The following is a 19,274-nucleotide window of genomic DNA, read 5'->3' on the forward strand; positions in this document are numbered from 1 at the left end:
GCTCAGATCAGACTATATTCTGTTCATATTGTTGAAGAGTGATTGCCCTTCAGCTGAATCAAACACCAGAGTCATTCCATTTAAATGTGTGGCGTGTGTAAATCAAACCATCCCAATAACCATGGAGTCAGTGCACTCTGATGGCCAACATTAACCCTAACACAATTTCTGAATAACACAAACATTGCATTCTGCATAATTTATTTATTTTGTTACTAAAGTTATATTATTGGTGCTAATCAAAACCCTTATTATGATTCATAACTGCTATGTTTGTTTATCATTGCAGGCATGAAGCACAAAGGCTGTAAATATTAGCTGTCTTCCTGTATGCTGTTTTATGCCCAAACGATCCTCGCATGTAAAGCTTTATTCTGAGTGATGCACGGTTTTGTAATTTCCGACGCTCCTGAAGGCAGCAGGGATGATGCTGCTTGGATCCATATTACCTTGTTAGCAGGTTGCAAGCTATCGGAGAGGTGGACTACAGTGCAGCTTCACGGGAAATGATCCACCTTTTTTAAATACAAGCTGAGCTCTCTGTGTTTTTTATTTATTTATCAGCTTCATACAAACAAGACTTTAAAGTGTAAACAGTGGCGAGATGACGACGCGGTCAGAGAGAGAAAAAGCCCAGAAACTGAATGAGCAGCATCAGGCCATTCTGTCTAAACTGCTGAGGGAGGACGACAACAAGTACTGTGCTGACTGTGAGGCCAAAGGTAAGCCCGACAGTCGTGTCTGACATGTGTTTACCGGCAGATACCGTCATGATGTGGGGACTTGGCAGAGCTCTAATGGTTCGCTAAAGCTAGCCTCGTCATGTTATTTTGAAGGGAGTTTAGGCGTTGCTATGCTCACATTCCTCGTTGCCTGGTAACCGAAGTCTGTCATCCGTTTTAAAATTAATTGTTAATTTTTGTAAAAAATTTTTGATGGTCAATGTCAACCGAATACATCATTGTCCATTTATAAATTATCTTAAATATATGATATTGAGCGATATTTGTCAAACCCAAACAACACATATTCAACATCCGCTTTTAGCCTTCAAAATAAAATCGCTATCCTTATCGTTGTTAACAATTTACTATGAGAATCTTGTGATTTGTTTTCCTTTTTTTTTTTTTTTTAATTTGTTAATATTAAATATTACAAATAGCTACTGTCGTTGTTTTAGGACTTTGAAGTGGTTAAGCACCTTGAAAGGGCCCCAAGGAAGCTTTACATGTGAGAATCCTTATCTGAAGAAATAATGATGAAAAGTCAATATTTCTCATTGTCGGCTAATAAAACCAGATGAAAGTAAAAATAGCACAGTGAAATAATGGGAACATAATGAATATGAAACAACTACACAAAAAAATAGCTATGTTTTAAGATAATAATATTTGAAAGAAAGAACGGTTGAGAATATTAATAACATGTGTATAAACTAAAGATGGGCCTAATTACAAATAGACAAAAGAGATAAAGACATTTAAGGCAGAATATACAACAAGAAAATGACCGTATAAGTATATGGTATAAACATAAAATCATTTTATGAAATCTTAATTTCATGGACTTAGTTGACTCTTAATAGAAGCATCACATTGATTCTCTACAATTTTTTCATATTCTACGTTTTTTGATGTCTTTCTTACCACTCTTATAAGGAAGTATATTTGGTACTTCGCCTTGCATGAAATGTTCTTTGAAAATCTTTAACTGAACGAAGGTTGTGCGCTCTTATCTTGAAATGCAACATCCTGTGTTTCCGTGTTTAGTGTCACGACAGCTGCAGGCTTGATGCAGCTCTTTGCCCGACAGTATCGATGTCATGTCCTTGAATGTTTTATTATTAATGATCGGAAAACGCGTCTCTCCTGGGACGGAAGGCGACGTTACAGTCGAGGTGTAGTTTGCTCGCTGATTGTCTGAGACTGGAGGTCTGGATGCAGCTGCAGCCAACACCTAAAGAGAACCATCACCAAACTCCATTCACAAATCTAAAAGTTTAATCATGCCCTTTACACACTCTGAAAGACAGGTGGATTGAAGGTGTCCTATGAATAAATAGAAAATGATCTTTAATTCGGCACACATCAAATACGACAAAAAGCAATGCATCCTATTAAAGTGCAAACTTTGAATATTTGCATGCTTTAAAAATTCCCAGAGACCAGCGGCATTAACTTTAAAACGACAGATGGATTTTATTATGTTTTGCAGGACAGATCTAAGACATTGTACAGGATCTTTAACCTTGCTGAGTGTTTGTATGAAAACGTGAAATTCCCAGTCTTTTGAGTGGAGTTTGAACGGCTCGTGTCGGGGCTTCCTATGACTGAGATTAAAATCCTTTTGCGTCATCATTGTGTCTATGCTGCCATCTGACAAGTGTAATCTGTAGAGCCAGACCTCCCTCTGCAAGCACAGCAGGTTTGATCATGATTTCCCTCTGCCGGCTTCTGATGCTGCATCTCTTTAGAGATGAACTACAAAAAAAAACTCCAAAAGGAAATCCTTCTCCTTGATGTTGATCTAAACAACATGTCATGTTTCTTGTGTTATAGCTGCAGGTACAGAAAATCAAGTAAACAAAGTTAAACCTTCAAATCAACAGTTTTGCAATTTAAAGAGAATAACAGTCCTTATTTGTTTAATGAATTGATAATGAAGTCATTACATGTTAAAGTCTCCCCTTTGCACAATCCCAGCTGTAATAATCGACATGATACACGCTGAACGCTGCTCTGTGAGGAAGAGACATTTCAAGCTTCTCTTCTTGTAACGATGATGATTTTGATGGTTGTCATTGTCTTCATCTGGTCATTTTCTCCACTTTCTGACCTGTCTTTGATTTTTTATTTTTTTTTATTTGTGATAAAATCATCAACTCAGTCTTTAAACGGCCTCGTTCCTCATTCTAGCAGTCGACAAACTAAACTAAACTCACGAAGAACACTGATCTTTGTTGTCCTCGTCCAGGGTGTGACAGGATTTAGATATGCAACTCGGTACATGTGGAACAAAATCAACCGAAACAGCAGAGTTGGATGTGGGCCTGTCACTTACAGGTGTGCATTATGAAACATTGGTGGGGGTCATTTGAGGGACAGGTTGAAGGCTGCTGTGGCTCCTGGTAGGTATATGTTTCTAACACAGCAGTATCCTCGGTTGTTTTGTTTTTTTTGCCCCTTGTTCAAGGATTTTAAGGGCATGCGCACATTTCTTAGGGTATTTATGCCCTTATAAATCAACTCACATGGGAGTGTCATGTGAAATGATTTTGCAGCCGCTGTAAGAGCATTGTGTCCATAAATCTTTCTGAAGTTTTACAGCTGATTTTAATCGTTTGTACCCATAATTCCTTTAGAATACAATTCAGACGTTAGCGTTACGTTATGTTGGGTTTTCTGTGAAAAATGTGATTACCGTAAATTCCGGACTATAAGCCGCTACTTTTTTCTCACACTTCGAGCACTGCGGCTTCTACTCCGGTGCGGCTAATGCATGGATTTTTCTTGGGGGACAATGAGCTTCTGCCGCAAAAACATTTGACTTCGTCACGTCGGATCTTAATATCAGTCATTTTGCGCTTCATGCACGCACCCTCATGATGGAAAACACACGGAGAAATACATATGATGCAGCTTTCAAGTTAAAGGCGATCGACCTGGCTGTCAAAGAAGCTAACAGAGCTGCTGCACGTTAAGATGACACTGACAGCGACAACAGAGACTGAGGAAGTGAGTAATGAAGTCATTCTGAGGCAGTGAATGGATGGACTTTTTCTTGTGAAATATATTACGGTCATCTTTTTCATCAGCCGTGTTACAGACACCGTCGGCTAGGCTTCGTATTGTAACGGTTCATGTTGTAAAGTCAGTAGTTGATAATGTGTTCATAATTCCGATTATGTGGAGAGTCAGTGAATGCACCAGCGAGAACGTGTGGAGTGGCTGTATGAGTTAACGCTGGGGGAGAGAGTTGGATTGTTACGGCAAGTTATGTGTTGCTCTCTGCTGTAAACGGCGTGGTCACGGCCGACAGTGATCGGGTTATTAAGTTATTATTTGAACGCTCTCGTCGTCCTTTAACGTCCGTACGGACGCTACAGTATTTGCGGATGTTACCGGTAGCCTAGGTCTGTGTAAATAGCTCTTGTTATAGCGTGGACACCTGCGGCTTATAATCAAGTGCGGCTTATATATGTACAAATACATTTATTTACTTATTTTTAGCCGGTGCGGCTTATATCCAGGTGCGCTCAATAGTACGGAATTTACGGTACACTAAAACCCTTCACATACACAAGTCTACTTGACACCAATCAGGAGTGTGTTTGACCATTATAGACGTTACAAGTCAAAGGACTCTACGCCACATCCTATCTCTCACACACACACACACACACACACACACACACACACACACACACAGCAAAGAAGAATACCCAAACTGCTGCTTCGTACGTCACACGTCTGCTCATCAATAAAGACACCTGAAGAAATAAAGGCAGCACACAGAAACACACCTACAAGCTCATGCTGTGTGTGAGTGAGCAGACGCTCTGCGCTGATTCTCACCGAGCCTCCGAATGATCAAAGTATATGCATTTGTGTAGTTGATCTAAAGGGCCATGTCAGTGTCATGCACTGATTGGTGTTCCAGTCAGTGCTGCTGCTGCGTGAAGCCTGAGGCAGGTTTGCTTCAGTTGGTCATGAAGCAGCAGCATACAATCGTGCCCTCTGAGTCATGGAGGCTCTGTCACTGTTATTTTTATCCAAACATGATCAAGATGATGTAAAAAAAAACACCTTGTAAGTCTCAAGATGAAACCAGCCAGTGAACCCAGGCGTCTTCCAGGAAAGACAGACACAGCTCATCCGAAAAGTCGGGCGCTATGAGGCGGCGCTAGCTGCCCTGATAACTTCCATTTCTTTTGTCCCAGGCTGTGAACATGTTTATTTCTGCATTTTAATACGAGGTGTGTTTGGGTCTTCTGGGTCTTTTGGATCCTGCCTCATGTGGACACTTGAGGAACTGCAGATCTTTGCACTTCGACACTTCAACACCTGAGGTGACTGCTGTGTCGGTGTTTGTGTCCACTGCAGTGCGGTGACTCACCTGAGACTCCTAGCTGTTATTTCACACTCACTCCTTTCTCCTGTGCACACACACACACACACACACACACACACACACACAGGCTGGCACTGTGTGTGTGTGTGTGTGTGTGTGTGTGTGTGTGTCTCTTGATGAGAGCCTTCCAGGCACTCAGTACTTCGACGACCTGTCCTTGGTACTGCTCCACTGCCACACACACACACACACACACACACACACACACACACACACACACACACACACACACACACACACACACACACACACACACACAGACTGTAGATGTGTTGTTGTTCTGTAATCAGACTGTTTAAAGTCCACACGGTGTTTGGTGGTGTTAATGACTTTAACACTGCAGCACTCTCAAACATCAGGACAGAGGAAGGAAAAGAAACATGTAAAAATTATTACAACTTCAAACATTTTCAAGTAAAAATAATTCAAGTTAAATTTAATTGAAGTAAAAATGTAAATAGAATTAAAAGTAAAAGATTAAAATCTTGATTAAAGTGTATCCACACGTCTCACCATGACCAGCAGATGGCGTCATACCTTCACCTGATCCATCAACTCTTCCTTCTTCATTGTTGCTGTCTGCATTAGTTGAGCAGGTCGTAGAGATGCTGAAGATGGCGTGTGACAGGCCTGCTGATGCTCGGCTATCATCCTGTAGCAAACACAACACAGCGGATGACAAATGATGAACTACCAGTTCTTTTATTATCACTTCCTGTTGCTGTTTCAGCCTTTATTACCTCTGATAATGGCTTCATGTCACGCCATCTGTCATGACTCATAGACTCTGTCTACACCTCGGCGTTCCTCCGTTTGCTTAAGGACAGACAATAACGCCGAGTGTTGACTTTTTATTCGGCTTCCTGGAATGATCCAGAGGAAACCCCTCCTGCTGCTGACGCCGAATCACAATAACAAACCAGCAGAGGGCAGCACAGGGCTTTATTTAACACCCATCTCAACCTCTGTGACTGTCCACCTCTAAGATTATGGCAGCTTTCCATCACTTTACTGAGAGGACACTGTATTCATGTGGTGATGGAGTCCTTCAGCACAGGGAGGGGCTCTTTTTTCTGCTTCTGCAGCAACAGAAGTAGGTGTGTTTTTTTTTATTCTTGCATTTACAAGAAAAGGGAAGAATGAACAGGTTACCAGGAGCCAAGCTGTTCATTATTAAAAACAGAGCTCTGGTAATGCTGAGCGTTCAAGATGTTTTACAGGAGGACTTAGAGACTAAATAAAACCCAAAGAGTCAGACACATGTAGAGTGGTGCATACATGTCTGTGTGCATGCAGCTCAGAACAAATACAGTATTATTAGTCCTGCAGGGTTTTATTAAAAGTCAGAGCAGACACAGTGAAAGTTCACAGAGTCTGCTTCTTTCAGCGGACGAGCTCAGACTGAACTCTGTGTTCTCACGTTTGTCCTCGCTCACGTCGATTAAATCACTCCGACGTTCCCGTTTAAACACGGCGTCTACACGAGGATTAAACAGGGTCACAGGTCCATCTCTGTGGAAGAGCCTCACCTGACGTGTGTGGCTGCTTTTCTCATCTTACTGCCGCCACAGTTACACACACACACACACACAGTACACACATCCGTCGGGTCCTCAGGTTGACAATTGGGGCTTTAATTTCATGCTCCGCCGGTCGCTGTCCTCTTTCTGCTGTCACTCAGGGAGCCTCCAGGGTGCGTGTCTGTCTGAGGGTCTGCAGGCTGCTGGGATATCGCTCAGTGTTGGTCTCAGCGTGTTTCTGTTTTTATGCATGACGGTAGAAAAAGGTGTATTTGCCAGTATATTTCGGTGGAATGTGGTCTACAAATGCCTCTAATTTCTGATGTTGTGATGCCTTCATTTCCCCTCCGGATAAGAATTTGATTCTTGAGCTGGCGATTCAGTCAAAATGAAGTGTGTTACCTGTAAAGGTGAAAGAATAAAAGACAGTCGACGACTCATCCTCATGTCATTGTCGTGACCCTCAACTGTCAACAAACAAGGAGAAGAAGAGTCACACTGATTACTGTCAGCCCTGTTTAACAGTCGGTCAGAACTGCAAAGGAGCATCAACACAATCCAAAGTCTGCTCAATATAAAATAAATAAATAAACAAACATGGAGGGCGAATATATAAACTATAACTCACAATATCATGTTTTCTGTCCCTACAGATCAAAATCGATCACCTGACCGCTCTGTGCGAATCACTGCAGAGTTTGGATGAATGATGAATGATCATTTTTTATTGAAACGCTTTCAGGGCAGTCGTGTGAAACATTAATTGCAATGTTAATGATGCAATGTTGTGAAAATAAGATTTCTGCTCTTAAATCACAGTCTGTAAATATTAACGAATGAAGGCCGACAGACGTCAGCCGTCTGTTCCTGCAGGGGGCGCCGGAGGTTCAACATTTTCAGCCTCAAAGCTGGAAATGCTGCCTCAGCCGAACTTTGAGTCAAGCTAACGGCAGGCTGAGAGCTGAGGCGGGTTTTTAAGCCTCCTGACGAATGTTTACACCACGCCCACCTGTCAATCATGTCAGCTACACGCCTGTCCAGTGTTTGCCCATTAAGACAATAACCAATCAGACCAGTAATGTTGTTGGTACTTAAACATGTTGATTGAATGTCTTGTGGATGTGATTTCTGGGGCTCCTGGAGCCTGCCTCAAGTGGACACTAGAAGAACTGCAGGATGTTGCACTTCCACATTGTCTTCATTTTTTTTAACAGCTGAGGTTGCTGCTTGTATCCAACAGTAGGTGCCAGTAGCATCAAAGCTTTATAGATGTGTATTTCATAGCAGACCTGCTGTGATTGTTTTAGTGTAATAAGTGTTTTATTAACCAAATATGACATTTTGGTTTCGGCTTATAAAGTCAACATAAGACAATAAATTGAAGTACTGTATGTTGCATCTGCATGTCTTTGTGAGTCAAATCCAGTTTAAACTGGCTTGTATGTTGGCATGTGTGTGTGTGTCCTCTCTGCAGGCAGGCAGGCAGGCTCATGTGTGAGCATGTGTAAAGCTCTCTGCAGGACGTGCTCAAATTACCTGCCTGGAAAGTGCTCGAAGGTGTGCATGTGGGTGTGTGTGAGTAGAGCTCGTTTGTGTTTAATCAGGTCAGCAGTCTGCAAATTACCACTGGTGTGTTTTGTGTTCTGTGCGTAGACTGCAGAGCTCATGTCTACTGAGAGAACTATTTTTATCCAAACTCCAATGCAGAGCGAGTGTAAAGATGAATAGCATCATAAAAGTGTTATTGAAACTGAATTATCCACATGAGGCACAGACGAGCAGACGCTAATGTTTCAGAACCGACGTTACTGCTTATCCAAGCAGCCGGTCAGCACTCGTAAATCATCCTCCACTTTTAAGACCGCTGCTTTTATCATGCAGCGAAAGTTTAACATGCACATCGAGGGGCTCAGCTCACTCTTGTTGGCGTCCTGTGTTGACGGCGGAGGTGAGCTGTAGTTTCCAACCTGCAGCCGCTGGCGTTTGCCCGTCAGCAAGTTGAAGATCCAACTGCTTCAGGTGAAGTTGCTCCTCAAGCTTTTTGAAAAATCTGCCGGTAGGTTTATGATGGGCCAGGCCAAGGCAATTGGCTAATTCATGCCTCCTCCATTTGACTCCATCAACATGAACCCCTAACTGTGGAGGCTAACTGTGGAGGCAAACTGTGAAGGCTAACTGTGAAGGCTAACTGTGGAGGCTAAAGTTCAGTCTATATTTATTTCTGGTGGTAACGTTGTGACTTGTTATGGCACGTGAGTGTGCACGCCTATCTTCTTCTGGAGTCTGCACCTACATCATGTGTCTATAACTAGCTCCTGTTTCTTAGTTCTACATTTCACATTCAGTTAAACTAAAGATACAACAGTGTAACACTGACGTTCATTCAGCTGTCCTTAAATACCAAACGTTTTGTAAAGTTGAGCAATCAAGCAAGCCATTGAATCAAAACTAATTTAGCTTTTCCTCCAGCTCCAGTCACTCCACAGCTGTTCCAGAGAAACCAGTAAGTAATTACCAGTTTTTGACTGGTTGCTCCACGCTGCCTTCAATGTTGTATGATCGCTCTGTTGCACTCATTAATGCTGTGATTTAATTCCTCCACAGAGAGACGAGCTCACTGCGTCGCCTACGGGCCGTTTTGTCTCACTTATTATCCGTGCTGCTTCGCCAGCCGCGCCGGCTGCGTGGACCAACCCGCTCCCTTACTCGTGGACTCGACACTTATTTTGAAGCATTTCACCGGTTGTCATCTCCGGAGCATCAAAGAGCACCAGTGCATGCTGGGTACTGGCTACAGTGAGATTGGCCTGGCACAGATGAAAGCAGATGTCTTTCTACAATAGCACACTTTATATTCAGAGTTTAATTTGTGTGTGAGACGTTCGCTTTTGTAAATACTCGGAAGCCTGTATTGATTCTGCCACCAACATTAAAAAAAAAAAAGAAACTCTGAAGCCAATTGAGAAAGAGATTCCATTATGATAACTTACTATTGAGGAAGATGTCATTTCATCAGGATGATCTGCGTGAATCAAAAATGAATCTCCAGCCTCTGCATTCAAAGTAGTGTTATCTGACTTTAGATAAGAGCTCAGCTAAGAAAAGTGTTTGTATGTGTTTGGCAGAATGTGCTGAAAGAGGTTATCTAAGAGCAGCCAAAGTGAAGTCCAATCCATACAGATCGAGTCCAGCTTACAAAGGCTGAGCTGCTCGGTTTAGGCTTAACACTCAGTCATCCCTGCCTTAATGCTCCTCTAGGCCGTCTAGCGCATTAGTGCCACTGCATTAACACATCGACGCTCCGACCCGAGACCGGCAGGCCCAGCAGACACCGTGCCATCCAACCGTCCCTGCTGCACCGCAATTATGAAGAAGAGTCGATCCTTTTGCACAGAGCTGTGTTCAAAGTCGCTCTCAGTCGTCAAAGTGACAGATAGTAAGCTTCGTGCTCTGGAGGCGCCAACGATGGAGCTGAGGGACTGCAGCCACTCTCCCATTAAATCGAATCCACAGTCGTGCCAGTGCCATCTCCTGTTTACCCCCACGGAGGGTTGGAAAAATCATCTTTATGGTGCATGATGCGTTTGGACAAAGGTTTCCACTGGCAGTTCTTTACCTGAACTTACTTTCCATTTGAAAGAGAATTCACATTTTGTCTTTAGTTTGCTCATATTTTAGATTTCAGTGAGTTTTATTGCGCTCGGAGGCAAGGTTGGGAATTCTGCAAAGCGAGCAAGAGTCCTCTCTTCGGGGCTCGGTCTAAACCCACCACACATGGACGAGTCCGTTCAACTCAACAGAAGGTTGAAAACATTTATAGAAATTGAAATGTCCCTGGTTTGGACCGACCAGCTGTGATATCAGCTGCTTGTGGGATAGTTCTCCCTCTCAGACAGTGTGTCAACAGGAATCAGAAGCCCCGTTTCCACCAAGCATTCTGCTTTAGTTCGGTACGGTACCCATTTATTGTCAAAAGTTTGGAATGGTACCAAGATGCATTGGATTGTAGCTTTGATGTTTGGATGTACTTATTGCAAGTTTCAACATGTTAGGATTCTTCAGCCTTCGAAATGACAAACAAAGACCTGAAAACGAAGACGAAGTAATCCGACGACATCACATTACATGCAACCGTCTTTTAAACACAACTTGAACATTCAGTTTTTGAAAACGCTTCACATGTAGTTCACTTGATGTTTCTCCTTCAAATGGAGGAAAAACGATGATGTCAAAGTTTCTATCGATGAGCCTCGGTCCTCGGTAGAATCCATTAAGTCTCATTCAAGGGCTGTTGGAGATTAACCTTGAAGAGATTTTTGATAAGAACTACTTCAAAATGTTGGGGAATAACCTAAAATTGAGCTGTGTGCAATTTTTATTTTTCAAGGTAGTTTCATCAGCACACGTTGAGGTTTTGAGATGTTTGTGCTGTTTTGATTGTATCTCTTCGTGTAAGCTTCTTGAGCTCTGAGTGTGTCGACTGTGCAGAAGTCCCTCGACAGTCCAACCGTTGGTGAAATCTGTGGATGGGACGCTTTTCTGTTTTCTGTTTTTGCGTTTATGTTGGAAGAGGGTGAGACTCCCACCATATGACTCTCTCTCTCTCTTGTTGATCTTGCAGGTCCTCGGTGGGCGTCATGGAACCTCGGAGTGTTCATGTGCATCCGCTGTGCGGGCATCCACCGCAACCTGGGGGTCCACATCTCCAGAGTCAAGTCTGTCAACCTGGACCAGTGGACCCCTGAGCAGATCCAGGTACACACACACACAAACAAGGCCCAAACACACACAGCAGGATAGCACTATAATAAAAGCCTTAGTATTGGTTCGTACAGTTCTTCACATTACTTGAACTTCTCTTGGATCCGGCCTGTAGAAAGTGAGAGTGTCTCTGTTTGACAGACGATGGACGAAAGCAGGACAGAAACACACGTCACAAAAAGTTAACTAATAACCACCATTTCTTCCTTCTACATTCATCAGGTATGTGAAGAAACACAAACATGACATTAAATGATCTATTGGAGGAACACACACACACACACACACACACACACACAGAGGTTAATGGAATCCAGAGAAGTGTAATTGTTCTGTGTATGGATGTGTTTCGTTGGTAACTAGCATGTCACATTGATTCAATTACACACCGTGAAGCAGTACTGTATTTGTGTGTTTGTGTGTGTGTGTGTGTGTGTGTGTGTGTGTGTGTGTGTGTGTGAAACTCACCTGAGCATGCCAGTAATTTATTTAATCATCCAGTCTTTAATACATCCAATTGTTGGCTTTGTGTGTGTGTCTCTTGAAGGCAGTGTGCAGTGTGAGTAGAAAGGCTCTCACTCTGAATGTTAATCACTGTTTTCAATGACTAATTAATTCGGGATGGCTGATTATTCCGACTCCATCTCCTCCACTCCTGCGATCATCACCCCATTTATCACCCTCCTCTTAATTTAGCCCAGACACATACGACCAGTGTGTCTATCACTTTGCCTGTGTGTGTGTGTGTGTGTGTGTGTGTGTGTGGGAAGGACTCAGCCAGCAATTTGAGATGAATACAAATGTGATGTTTGAAAGAACTCACTGTGCGTGTCTGACATGTTCTCAGGCACTTTACCAATGGCCTTGCTTGTGTTGTATTTTTTTTGAAACCTTGGCCCTACTTTTGTTTTAGCCTCTGACAGACGTTTAGAAAGTAGACTGTTTAAACCGGCGCTCGCTGAGGTTGCAGCCATTAACACCTGTGCAGGACAAATGTTCCAAACCAAAGCACGTCCACTTTATGGGCTTGTTTTTGCCACTGAATTACACAGCACACAGGACCCCTTAAGATAAAGGCCTCAGCATGAACAGCAGTTACATTGCTCACCTCGACGCTTCACATTACTGTTGACAGGAACTGTGACTTTACTTTGCTAAAAAGTGGAGTTGCTGATCTGCAGATGCTTTAAATATTCTTTAAGTCATTCTTTCACTGTTCTGGTTCGGCTCCATCACAATGTCTGTACAACACGCTAACACGCAAGACAAACAACAGACCGAGGTTTGTGGTCGACCACAACAAAGAGCTCGCTCTATCCTGGTAGTGATCCTTTCTGTTATGTCGTCAGACACTTTCCATTCCAGCCTCGTCTGTCAGAGGCAACAACAAGAAAGTGGGCTGACTGTCTGCCGTGATCACGTTCCTGCCTTAATGGTCCACTCTGCAGCTGCCAGCTCATGCAATCTACTCAATTTATACAAAAAGAAAGAAAGAGCAAGTGGCAACCTTGGATGTTGAAAGTATGAAGTAAATGTGGAGTTTGAAAAAATTAAAAAAAATTAAAAAAAATGCAATTCCTTGTGTCCACTTATGGCTGGCTCCAAACGCCCCAGAAGTTCCTTTAAACCCAAGTAATGCCCAATAAAAAAATACATTTAAGCTTTTGCATTTATTTAGATGGTACAGTGGATAAAGTAGGGAATCAGGGTGGAGAGTAGGAAAGGATGCAGGAAAGGAGCCACAGGTCAGTCTAGCAGAATGGATGGCAGTGACCTCTGTACATGATGTCAGATCTAACCGATTGCCCATTAGACCCCTTCAAATGCCCATTTCAACAGTAGAATTAACAGATTTGCAGCCTGGAGCTCAAATTGTTTCGGCATGTTTATTTGGAATGGCACTTACTTGACTTTTTTGGTACACACTCTACGTGTGGTGAATCAGTAGTTATAACACCTCTGCTTATATTATTTCATGGTTAAGAGTTGTGCTTACATCAGCATAATTAGGTGCAGACTGAAGTCACTACGAGGCGAGCGCGTAACAGCTGTTTGTGAGGAGGCGACCACCATCGTGAGGCTTCAAAACCGCACTTTAGAAACCAAGCGGTGACATCACTGAGACTACATCCATGTTTCTCAGTTTACCATTTAGACCCCAAAATCTGAAGAAACAAACAAGCGTAACAAAATGGACTGTTCAACACCACATTCATGTTTCTCTCCCTTCTTTCTTGCAGAGTATGGTGGACATGGGAAACGGGAGGGCTCGTCAGCTGTATGAAGCCCACCTACCAGAAGGATTCAAACGGCCACAGACGGACCAGTATCCTCCTAAATATACTGTGTGTGTGTGTGTGTGTGTGTGTTTGTCCTCACACTGTCTACTGTATGTTCTGTCCACAGCAGACTTTCAAAGCCAAGATTTATTCACATAGAAACTCTGTCACGACACATCGGCGTACAAACTGCCCATTCTTCACTGCTAGCATATAAAGTGCTTCTCTCACTGCATGCACATCGTTAGCATACATATTGTTCAACACCCTCTGTTACCGTACATGTCAGTGTTTATTTACATAAAAGGTCCCTTCGTCCCCATATGTCTATTTATGTTTACATATCATTTTAAAAGCTGGCTGTCTCCCCATAGGTTGGCATAAACATTCCTCACGTCTCCATTGGTACGTTACATGCACACAGATGAGACAGGACGGCGAGAAGATTCAGGAATTAAAACGAGTCCTTTTGTTTGATCCCCTTAAAAGTGAGGATCTTTGTTAGCCCTTTAACTCTTTTTTTTTTCCCTGTAAGTTTTTAAGTAGCGGTGATTTGAGGGATACCAGAGGCGTTCCTGTTTTCTCTCTTGTTTACACATTATTTGATATATTTGGCTAATTTATTCTTTTCAATTCACACCTATGATGCATCAGCATTTTAAAAATGACTGGACTAATGTAGGATTTGTATCATATCTGTATTTACTCTTGATATGACGGACACATTTTACGTTTGTGTAAAACTATCATTTCCTTATCGGAGCAACGAGTTATTCCAGCGTGCGAATAAGCCGACGTGATTCGTTAAAGTGTATAAAAGACAAAACAATCTGTCTGTCTTAATGAAGGGAATGATGCAGACGAATCCTATTAAATTTGCTTCTAGATACTTTAATCTTTTAATGAACTGTCGTTCAATCAAGGTGATGCAGTTATTTAAAGTAGCTGCGCTCGCTTTTTAATTTAAATTTAATTTTACATACTTTATTAATCCTTGAGGGGAATTCAGAATTCACACATGCACAAACAGGACTCGTGGCTATGCATTAGTGGAGAGATGTCAGTTTGGCGCAGGGAGCGCACCAGAGCTTGTTGCGGGGGGGGGGGGGGTTGGTTCTGTGCCTTGCTCATGGGCACTTCTGCAGTGCTTGGGAAGTGTCTCCTGCAGAGAAATTAGAACAGCAAACTAATCTAAACTAATCTGCGTCCTCAACCTCGACTTTCTCTACAGAGATCACTAATAATTTCCAACATTAAAAACGAACTGACAGGTTCCTCCTCGTCAGCATCACTCCTCACATTCAAGCAGGACAGCTCCGGCAGTGTGTGTGTACACACAGCGACGTTACACCACTTCTTAGTTTGCCCTTTTCCAGCGTACACGACGAGACAGCTGTGTGGTAAACACTGCAGCATATGTTCCTATTTCCACCAGCAGACTGAAATAAATACTCTCCATGTTTGAAATGCTGCTCTAATACCCTATCTTGTATCTGGCAGGCCCATTTGTGCGGGTGGTCATCATACTTCACTCTTTTGAAGTCCATTAGTCGTTCTGACAGCAGCGCCGCTGGCTGAAAACAGCAGATAACAAACCCAGGATTAGAGGAGCGAGCGCCTGAATGTGCGTGAGGTTTTTTATTTTTTATGCGTGTTGTTCCGTGTTTATGGACACACACCACTTTGGCCCCCGCTGTTTACTCTGCATATGTATGTAAATGACAAAATGGAGTGCTATTCCAAGGACATGTTTGCTGTCTTGTTTTAGACTCTCACATTAGTCTGTGTATTTATGATGTTTTATTTCAATGTGTGTTTTTAATTTTAACACTAAAGACAAACTGTGACCATTCTTGAGTAGTATCTGACTTTGGCTCCACTGTCCTCTGTTTTGCCGCGGTGAGCACGCTGACAAATGCGTTTCATGACTATGCCTCCAAGTATCGTTTTCCAGCTCCTCCAGGGGAACCCGGAGGCTTCCCCAGGCCAGATAAGTGCTGGATCCACCCAGGGTATTTTCCAGTTTGGACACTCCCATAAATCATTCAAAGGAGAGCACCCAGGAGGCGTTCGAATACAATACCCCAAGCACCTAAACCAGCTTCATTTTGGTGGGAAGGCGCAGCAAAGCTCCAGGGGAATTGACGTCCCTGCCGTAGAAGAGGGGTTTTTGCATGTCTCCACAAACTTGGGAGTCGTGCGTTAGCCCATGGTGGGGTCACCAACAAGACAAATTAGAACCTCCGAGAAGGATTTATTCAACCTACATGGAAGGAAGGAAAGCAGTAGCTGGTAGGAGAGCTCATCAGTGAGCGTCTGATTGGCTGAGTCTTGAACCGTGGGGGCCAAGCCGGCATTGCCCTGAAAGTCAACCAACCGTATCAGTCGTTGTGGGGGCTGGGGGCTTTTTCAGTCAAGCAGAAGACAAAGTCCGGCCCTCAGGATGTGAGAGATGTCTTCCTAAATATACAGTATATAAAAAGCTAAACCATTTTTATTTTTCCTTTCAGAGAAGCAAAATCAGGAGAGTAAGTTCAGATCTTCTAAACGCCCAGGAATGAATTCTAGTCTAGCTGCTTCATGATAAAAAAAGAAGCTTTTAAATCATTATGTTGTGCAAAAGCTGAAGATATATTTGACATGATTGGTTAACGGCAGACCTGATGCATCGTGTTTGATTTATAGATTGAAATATGTTTTCCCTGCTGGTTATCACCACTGCAGCACCAGACGGTTTTACATCCTTTCACTTGCTCCGTGACTCACATGAACGACGCTGTGGGGAACTTCTATTCAGTTTTCCTGTAAGTGGGTTTCACAGGGAGCGGTGAGGTTGTTGTGGTTAGGAGGTTTGCAGACAGCAGAGATGCCGTGGCCAAATATACAAAGACAACTCTCTTCCCTGACATCTAGCTGTGGTTTCAGTCGATGCTGGAGATGCACGTTTGTGCATCGTCAGAGTGACTGCTAGTCTCCTTTAAGTCATTTCATCCTGTCATGGACTACCATGCATGAATACTCGTTGGATCTTCTGTATTGAAGCAGTTATGAGTGATTTTGATTTTTTTGGCTCCCTCTGTGGACAAAACTGGTACTGTTGGTATTTTAAAAACGTTGATCATTGGGGAAGAAGTTAAAGAAACACAAACAATGTTAAACACTTGTTTTGATCAGCTGTTTGTAGGAGGACTAACAACAAGATAATACATTTTGTGGCTATAAAGGTAAACAAACTGTTGCTTTCAGTTGATAGTTTTCGTCCTATTTCTGATGGATACCTTTGTTGTCTCATACTTTGCTAAACAGTTTTGCTAATAGCACAGAACATCTGACTTTAGATACGCTGTAGCGTTCAGCTGCAACCGATCTGTCCATGCAGTTTGCTGCTGTATTGCTGTGATTGGTTCTATTTTAACTTCATCTCGCATCTCATTTGAATCTAACCAGTCGAACTATTGATGCAAAACTGTTGTTTAAAAAGTTGTTTTTTTAGCCTCATCTTTGCAGTTACCCCGAGACCTCAAGCCTAACTGTGGAAAGTTGTATTTCTGTTGTTCTAGAAGGATCACTGTTATGAAATATCTTGAGAAAAAGAGAACTGGAAAAACAAAATAAGAACTGGAAAAGCATAAATGTGTAGGATGCCTTTTGAGTTTATATGTTGTCTGTACAACAAGAAACTGAAACCAGCTCAGCTGTATGGTATTGATCACAACTAGACAACACTGAGCGAACTGGACATGTGAAAGGTCAGCTCTTTGTTCATTTATCAGCCTCTCTGCTCCATGTGGTGTTTTGTTGTTCCATCTTTGGCACATCATCAGTCGTCATCTTTGAGCTGTGCTGCATATCGTGGCATACTGCTGCTGGTCAACTGCATTAAATAAGTGGTGTGCTCCACATGCAGCTCCAGCAGCCTGCTTCTTCCAGCCTATCTGTGTGTGTGTGTGTGTGTGTGTGTGTGTGTATTGTCAGCATTTTTCAGTCTTCAATCTACAACTCAAACTGACACAAAAGCGTGGCTGCTGAAGGAGGGAGATAAGTGAACGGGGATCTGCTGGGTGTCATGGTGCTGTGGGTTTGGGAGTGTTAGTTGGAGGTCTCCATTGTTAGTTTTAGTCAGTGTGTGTGTGTGTGTGTGTCCATTATGGTGTGTTGACAATAGCACCGTCTACATATTGTGTCATTCAGTCAGAGCACGGCATTATTTTTTTTACCAGAATCCCACTGTGACATCACAAGGAGAGCACGTTTGAAATGGAGCTTTGTAAGACTTACTGTGTGCAGACCACAAACAAATGACCGCATGGGTTTGTTTCATATTTTGTACATTTGTATATATGATATAAATATACATTCAAAAGCATTGTCAAAGTGGATTTGTTTTTTAATCATATGTCTCCTTTAAAGCGTGCAACGTCCTCATTCAAACCAATTAGAACCGTGTCATACCTGGAGAGCCACGGGTGAGCGACAGTGTTTTAATTAATGAAAGAGTGGACATTTGTGTGCAGCAATTCAGCCCTTAACTCCAACACTCAGAGCAGTGGAAGTCTTCATCCGTGACAAGTACGAGAGGAAAAAGTACTACGACGAGGAGGCCGCGGCCACCGCTCCAGTGAGTAAAAACATCACTTCTTGTGTTTTCTGTGTTGAGCCTTGGTCTGTCACTTCCTGTTACTGAGCGCAGAGCTGCCGTGGACTGAGGCCATTTCATCACCTTTTGCATCAGTTGTCGCTTGTTGCGATGAGTTTCATGTAAAGCTGCTGAATGACGGCAGTATCTGCTGAAGACATAGACCCACTTCAGTGCGAAATGACAATTGAGTTATGTTGCTGTGATTCAAAGTGTTTTTCCCGACCATCAAAAAAAAAAAAAAAAAAAAAGAAAGAACAGCAACATCTGCAAACACAAGCTTTTCTTTCAGGAAACTGCATGTTAATGATCAAATATGAATGAATTCCCATCTCCTGTCTGTTTGGCGAGGAACTGAAAGTTAAAATGCATCAAAGAGTGTGTGGATGGTTTTGGATGCTGCTGTGTTCAGATTTGATGCACTGCTTCTCATATCTGGCGTCTTTTACTCAAACAACATATTTGAAAGAGTTCCAGCACTCTCCTGTGTGCCAAGGCCTCGTGCTTGGCTTCCAGTAACACTTTCCCCTCACTCATCAAGCGTGTAAAGTTTGTATTTTTTTTATAGTCGCTGACCTTCTTTGCTCTCTAATCCATCCCACCGGTGATGCTTCCAAACGCGTGAAAAGTCAGTGAAATCCCTTTTCAAACCTCGCATCAGAGCGAACAACATCTGATACAAAGAGAGTTACAGGCGAGAGAATGACCTTTCAAACATCGGGGGCTATCTTCTCACAAAGCTCTTTGTCAGGAAGGAGAAACATCCACGGACGTGTTTGTGTGGGTAACAGAAGAGAAACGGTGCGATTGCGTCGGCGTGTTCGTACGTGGGTGGCTGCACATCTGCTCGTTTTCCAGAGAGAGACAAATCTGTGTGAGGTGTGTTTTTGAGTGTTTCAGTGCGTGGGATGCTTCCATACTGCGTGCTATTCAAAGCATGGTGGGTGC

At 42.8% G+C, this 19,274-nt stretch overlaps 1 protein-coding gene across 5 annotated transcripts in view; it reads left to right on the forward strand.

The window, feature by feature from the left end:
• The first annotated feature begins 393 nt into the window (after positions 1 to 393).
• Positions 394 to 19,274, forward strand: part of LOC306835720 (stromal membrane-associated protein 1-like) — a 69,333-nt gene continuing 50,452 nt past the window's right edge. For 3 of the 5 annotated variants that reach the window (XM_079362424.1, XM_079362426.1, XM_079362425.1), the window contains exons 1-4: positions 395 to 722; positions 11,272 to 11,405; positions 13,652 to 13,737; positions 18,233 to 18,308. In XM_079362424.1, coding sequence (XP_079218550.1) covers positions 605 to 722; positions 11,272 to 11,405; positions 13,652 to 13,737; positions 18,233 to 18,308 — 414 coding nt within the window. In that variant the 5' untranslated portion in view covers positions 395 to 604. Of the gene's footprint in view, positions 723 to 11,271; positions 11,406 to 13,651; positions 13,738 to 18,232; positions 18,309 to 19,274 lie in introns of all 5 variants that reach the window. The other 2 variants (XM_079362428.1, XM_079362427.1) reach the window with 1 other exon arrangement.

This window comes from Symphodus melops, assembly GCF_947650265.1.
Source record: "Symphodus melops genome assembly, chromosome: 15".
Lineage (NCBI taxonomy): Eukaryota > Metazoa > Chordata > Actinopteri > Labriformes > Labridae > Symphodus > Symphodus melops.